This window comes from Chaetura pelagica, unplaced genomic scaffold, assembly GCF_000747805.2.
Source record: "Chaetura pelagica isolate M959 unplaced genomic scaffold, ChaPel_1.0 scaffold91, whole genome shotgun sequence".
NCBI classification, from domain to species: domain Eukaryota; kingdom Metazoa; phylum Chordata; class Aves; order Apodiformes; family Apodidae; genus Chaetura; species Chaetura pelagica.
In genome coordinates, this window is record NW_009952042.1 from 14,466 (window position 1) to 21,141 (window position 6,676).

Below are 6,676 nucleotides of genomic sequence, written 5' to 3' on the forward strand. Positions count from 1 at the left end.
AAGGGTTGTGTCTGTGCACTGAATCTAGGCTAGCAAAGGCACAACAATTCATAAATACACATTTTCAAGCAAGGTGTTACAAGTAAGTCAACATAAGTCAGGTCTTTTGTATCAGGGCCGACTAAGTAATGGTAGTAACTGGTTACAGTTGTGAGATTTAACATAGTAAGAATTTCTGCTAAAGGTTTGATACATTTTTATTGTTAAGCATTTAAACTCATACTGGAGACTTTACTGTGGATACTGTTTTTCACAGGCAGTGATGTGCTGGTGGTGTTACAAGTAAGTCAACATAAGTCAGGTCTTTTGTATCAGGGCCGACTAAGTAATGGTAGTAACTGGTTACAGTTGTGAGATTTAACATAGTAAGAATTTCTGCTAAAGGTTTGATACATTTTTATTGTTAAGCATTTAAACTCATACTGGAGACTTTACTGTGGATACTGTTTTTCACAGGCAGTGATGTGCTGGTACTAGTTGTGAGGAGTATTTTTTGCTGTTTCAGGAAAAGCAGGCAATTCTTCGTCCTCCCTTTTCTTACTTTAGGTAGCAGTACTTTGCCTTCTGGTAAAAGATGCTGGGCCTAAACACATGGGGTGGAAAATATGAAGTTAGTGTAAGTTAGTAGGTGAAGCTAATCACAAGGCATTGCAACTGTCTGAGGAAGTGGGAATTAACACTTCATGATGTGTTTCTAGATGTCAGTCTTAATTGTATCACCAGGATTGCTCACCATCTGTCAGCCAGGTAGGAAGGTTATTTTTACATGTACCAAGGATACCAGTAAGAACATGAACGTGCTGCTTGTGTTTGGGGCAGGAGTTTTTTTTCAGAGAAAGGTCGAGTTAACTTAAACTGCACTTTGTTTTTGCAGATGTGGCCCTTGTTTAAGGATAGCTCCAGCTTTCAATGCTCTGAGTAACAAATATCCCCAGGCAACCTTTTTGGAAGTAGATGTGCATCAGTGCCAGGTTGGTGTTCAACGTGGTCTTTTCAGTTGTAAGAGAGCAGATAATGCAGCAAATGGTAAATCTGAAGAAAAACTCTGCAAACAATATACTGAGCAATGTCTTGTGGCTGTTGAGAGGTTTGGTGAGTCACAAGTAGCCATATTGTGAAATTCTCTGGAATTAGAAGATGCACAAAGGTGTGAACAAGCAACACTTGTATTTCAAAAAGTATTCTTGCAGTTACCTCTGTCACATCCTCCACTTAAGCAGAGTTTAAGCAGTTTTAAGAGTTCCTGCTGCTTGTGCTTTCAGATTTAGGCGTAGCAGGTAGCACCAGTGTGAGCTGAAATGAGTCTTTCCACACAAATATTGGCATAATTATTGAGCAAAATGAAAAATGAGTAGACTGTTCTAATTAGTGGGACTAGATTCCTCTCAAGTACTACTCCACTGTTTTTAACAGACAACAGTGTTGCAGATGAGCTGCTGATTGACTTGAGGGTCGTTAACAAAAATTAACAATAGTATATTGAAAGGAAGTATCTTGAATTACTACACATTATAATGAGAGAGGTGAACATAAATGTGGTAACAGTGTTTGCAAATTATGCTAAATTAGGGAAAGTTTTGGGAAAACTGCTATGGTTGCAAAACAGGTCTGGATACAGGGGGAAATTGATTGGAATTCACTCTCTGCAGCAGCAGGCTGCAGTTCCTGGGTGGGCAGGAGTGTGGCTTGGGAGGGGTGAGGGGTTGCAGGTGTAAAGACAGCTGGTGAAATGAAGTGTTAAATGAAGCCATCCTCCACTTCCGAGGGCAAGGCAGCAGGGTGGTGTCTGTGGTGCACCCCTAAATCCACTGGCAGTGTGAAGTCCATCCAAAGGATGCCCAAATCTGTAAAGGGAGGACCTGAAGAATTTAAATGGCTTTAAAATTGTTGTCTTGAGTTAAAGATGTTTATAAAATAGCAAAACTGTTTGTGATGTCTGAGGTGGTGCAGCTTGGTTCATCTCCAGTGCCTGCATTCTTACTGAGGTGAAACAAAGTAATGTCTGTATCTACTGTTGGTAATGATGTTGGGTGACACTTGTAACTAATTTCTGTTCCAGGGAACAGCTGCTACCAATAATATATCAGCAACACCCACATTTCTGTTTTTCCGAAACAAAGTGCGAATCGACCAATACCAAGGAGCAGATGCTGTGGGGTTAGAAGAAAAAATTAAACAGCACCTGGAAAATGATCCTGGAAACAGTGAAGATACAGATATTCCCAAAGGATATGTATGCATCTAAGATAATTTTTTTTACGTGTGCATAACTTGAATGCTGAAAAACTATCTGTTGCTTTCCAAATAGACTCTTAAGTCAAGCACTTGAAGCAAAGCTGCAAGTGCCCCATGGCTTTGAGAAAATGAAACTTATCAGGGTTTCCTTTTTCAAGGAAACTTGAAAAATTAACATGTACTTACTTACAAAGTATGATCTTGATGTTGTAAGTGTTTTTTGTTTTTTTTTTAAATCTCCATGCATAGCCCTTAATTGTTAAAAGAATTTTTATCATTAACTTTTTGCAGCTGCTTATTCTATTTCTTTCCTCTTCCCAAAATGTTTTTATTTAAAAAGTAAAAATGCCCATGGGAAAAGACATTGTTAGACATGGCTGTCAGAAAAGTTGCTCTGGTTGTTCCTTAAAAAAATCCCCTCTATTGTTTCCATGGTGGTAGATTCATTTGGGTTTTTCCTTTTTACTTCTTGCTCCCAACCCTTTCTTTAATCCTCTTTATTTCATCTCTTAAAAAAAAAAAAAAATAGAGGAGAGGGGGGGAGAGATTCTGTTGCCAAAGGAATTAACCTTCAGGCCAGTTCAGCTCCCTCTTTCTCTGGAGCAGCTTGTCCTGAAAATAGGATGCCTCAGGGAGGGCATTGTTGGATAAATGAGATCTCGTGATAGATTTTCTTTTGCCTCATTGCTGATGTTTGCCAAAGTGGATGGTCCTACAATGTGTTCTCTGTAGATCTCTTCTTGCCTGTAGAAGGATGACAGGCATCTAAAAAATACATAAAGTAAAAAACATGTCACAGGAATATTTGGAAAAGATTCCATGCCTTGTCTGAGCAGCATACAAGAGAGACTTCTTGCTGGATTGGAATTTGCTTTCAACTTAATGCTTAATGTCTATCACTCTGCTTCTGATGGGGCACTGCACATGTCTCCAGTGATCACTGCTCAGGCAGCCACAGATCATGTAAACTAAGTAAATGGCTTGTAACTTTTTAGGAATTTGTGAAAAAGAAAGCTATTCTATTTCTCCATATACTTTCTCAAGTCTTGCATCAAAATCCCTCTGACTAAAACATAAATTATGTTTCTGGGGAGGCCCATTTCTGAGTGGCTTTTCTATGATGCTGATGACAGCTCCAGCCTGCTGTCAGTTTGTTCTGGTGTGACTTACAGTGCTGGAGTCTTGCTTATAAAAAGTGTATCTGAGGATTCTCCCTCTGCCCAATTCCTTATTCTCAGAATGGCAACGTGTTCCAGGGCTGCAAGACTTGGAATGGAGGGGAAGAATCCTGTCCAGTTATGAACAGGATACATCTGAGTACTCTAGTATTGTTTTGTTTGTCGTGTCTTTTGATATAAATCCCTGAGGTTTTCGGCGTGTCTTGGTGTTTTAATCTGTTGAATGAAGAATTGAATTAATTCCAATGCTACTAATCCCAGATGAGTTCATGGTGTGCTTCTCACGCACTCAGGAATGCTCCTGCTTTTCCTTTTAGATGGATTTAATGCCATTTATCAATAAAGCTGGCTGTGAATGTCTTAATGAGAGTGATGAGCACGGATTTGATAATTGTTTACGAAAAGACTCAACCTACTTAGAATCAGACTGTGATGAGCAGGTACAGTAGAGATTTTTTTGGTGGGATATTTTCAATGATGGGTCTGGTCTGCAAGCATTTTTTGAGAGTTTATCTGCTTGATATTCTTATGGTAGTGTAAATAAGAGGGGGGGATGCAAGTAAAATTAGTATACAAAGGTGGTTGTAGCGTTTCCAGTTTCACATCCTTTTTTATGTATGGAAAAAAATTCCAAGTGGTGTAGCAATTGCTTGTGCTTTTAGGGTGACAGGCTGGTGCATGTGTAGAATAGAGAGAAGGCAAGTGCTTCACTGTATTTCAAAGCTCAGGCTTATTTCTAGTTAATTATTGTGCTGTGTTTGTTTTTACGAATGAAGAAAACAGTGGTTAACAGCAACTTTTTTTTTCCTCCACAGCTGCTTATTACTGTAGCTTTTAGTCAACCTGTCAAGCTTTATTCAATGAAACTTCAGGGGCCAGATAATGGTGAGTGAAGTATCTGTTTGATCTTATCTTGGAAGCCAACGCTTTGCCCACATTTAGCTGAGTTTTCCAAAGATGACACTGTTGTCTCTGGAACCTGGGACCATCTGAGAATCCCTCAGCAGCTCCAGTAAATTTGTTGTAAAGGAATTAGGTAACAAATGACCTCATTAATTTTTCACTGACCTCAGACATGGGTGTTTGATGTGACACAAATCCAAGTGTTTATGATAGTTTGGTCTGCTGCAAAGAGAAACTGAAATGAATGTGGGAGCTTCTTAAGGCTTAGCTCAGCTTTTATGGTAACTCAGTTTCTATGATAACACCTGAATGCTTTATCATTTTATATGACATAGCAAAACTATTCTTGTTAGACTTTTTATTGGATTTTTTTCCCTCTGGAGTTTGGCTCTGACCTGTAGGCAAGTAGTGCAACTTTGGATGCTCTGCAGTATCCAGGATGGGGATGTAGGATTGGCAGATAAGATACTAGAGCTCCAGAAGCTCCTGTTTTTCTCCAGTGGTATCTAGACACTGATAAGCAAGGCCTTCTCAGGCAGCACTGTGAAAATCTGTTTAAACAACAGGATACCACTCCTCTTTCCAACACAGGGCAAGGTCCAAAGTACATAAAAATCTTCATCAATCTTCCTCGATCGATGGATTTTGAAGAAGCAGAAAGAAGTGAACCAACTCAAGCCCTGGAGCTGACACCAGATGATATTAAAGAAGATGGTATTGTCCAGCTTCGCTATGTAAAATTTCAGAATGTTAACAGTGTAACTGTAAGTAAAGATTCTGTCCTGAGGTCTGTGCAGGCTGAAAACTCCACAGGCTTGAAAGCACTATGCATGTTTGTTGGTTTTAATTGCAAGTGTTCTTGGTTTTTCTCTGCCCATTGCACACTGTCTATGCTAAAATTATGTCAGAATTTAGGGTGAGACAAGGCCGTGTGCATGCAGTGTCTCTCTTGACCTGGTGAGAGACAGGCTGGCTTGTACCTCCCCATGGGCTAAGGTGCTGCTCACAGAACTTGCCTTTCTACTAACACACCTCCTTGAAAGGATCTTGGCTTCATTTGAGGAGTTGAGGGGACAAGGAATTCAGTTTCTGAGTAGCTTGGTTGCAGAAAGTACAATGTTTTGAAACTCAGTACCTGCTCTCTGTGAGGCTTATGTGCTGTAATCAAGCACCTTTGTTTGTTAATGAACTCTCCAGCTCCCTTGCTGTAAGAGACTTCCCACAGATTGCACAGTTTGTGACTCTGAGGTGCAGGTGTGGTTCCTGCCTTTCCATCTTGGCAAGACTGGTTCTAGTGCAGCAGAGCAATGACTAGATCTGTGCTGGGATTGCTTTGTGCTTGGCATTATCCTGGTGCTGCACAGCCCTGCTTCCTGCACTGCTGTGTCCAACTTTTTCCAGTAGGACCCTTGAATTCTTATCTATGCAAATGCTTTTCATGGCCTGAATGATTCTTTTGCAAGTGTGTGGATTTAGAGTTGATCCAATTACACTGTATTTTAGTGGCCACAGAAATCACCAGCTTGTTATGAGATACAGGTAAATCCAAACCACTGGATCCACCCTCAATCTTTTCAGCATCCTTTCTCTTATTTGAAAAGGTTTCTGGTAAATGTCTGAATTCCTGTTGTTGGGCTGCATTTTAGATCAGTTGACTAGTCTCAAGTTGAGCCATGTTTTACTAGCAAGTCTTTTAAACGTGATGGGAGGCAAACCTAAGTAACTCCTTTTCACCTCTTATTTCTGTGGAGTTACTTTTGCCACCAACTTTATCCTCCCTGAAATGAAATAGAGATTGTTCACATTTGCTTATATTCTACTAAGCTGTGCTGACAAGCCCAAATTATGTATTTGTTCTTTACTAAAATCCTGTGTCAGCTCCAGACAGGATGATGTGCAAACACCAGACAAGTGATAAGGTGACTAAATAGATGTTCTGCTTGTTTGCACTCTTTGCATGTGGGTGCTGCAGTAGCATTCCCCTGCTTTCCTGGCTAAACCTGGGTCCTGGATATAAGACTTCCTCTGATTCTAGTGCCACTACTTGCTTTCTTTCTCTCACAACCAAGTGTGGAAAGATCTGCAGACACCTCATTGCTCTTTTAAGTTCCTTATCAATACTACTACCTACAAAAAACCTGTTCTTTCATTTGTCCACTTTAAAAAGTGTAATGGTTCCAGCAGTAATTCCCTAGTTCCTATTTCAGAAGCTGCTTGATATTTGAAGCCTTAAAATAAGTTCATAGCTAATATAATAGAAATTCAACAGTTCATAATTCTAAGATGTGTGGGTTTTCATCAAACTACTAGGAAATTTATAGCATTCTATATAATAATTACAAAAAATAAGAGGACAGTGT

At 39.8% G+C, this 6,676-nt stretch overlaps 1 protein-coding gene across 1 annotated transcript in view; it reads left to right on the forward strand.

Annotated features, from left to right (window-relative positions):
* Window positions 1-874: 874 nt before the first annotated feature.
* Window positions 875-6,676, forward strand: part of TXNL1 (thioredoxin-like 1) — a gene marked incomplete at its 5' end in the record, with an annotated part of 12,322 nt that continues 6,520 nt past the window's right edge. Inside the window, 5 exons of the mRNA XM_010002704.1 lie at window positions 875-971; window positions 2,060-2,233; window positions 3,731-3,853; window positions 4,229-4,298; window positions 4,908-5,080. Of these exons, the coding sequence (XP_010001006.1) occupies window positions 875-971; window positions 2,060-2,233; window positions 3,731-3,853; window positions 4,229-4,298; window positions 4,908-5,080 (637 nt within the window). The remainder of the gene's footprint in view (window positions 972-2,059; window positions 2,234-3,730; window positions 3,854-4,228; window positions 4,299-4,907; window positions 5,081-6,676) is intronic.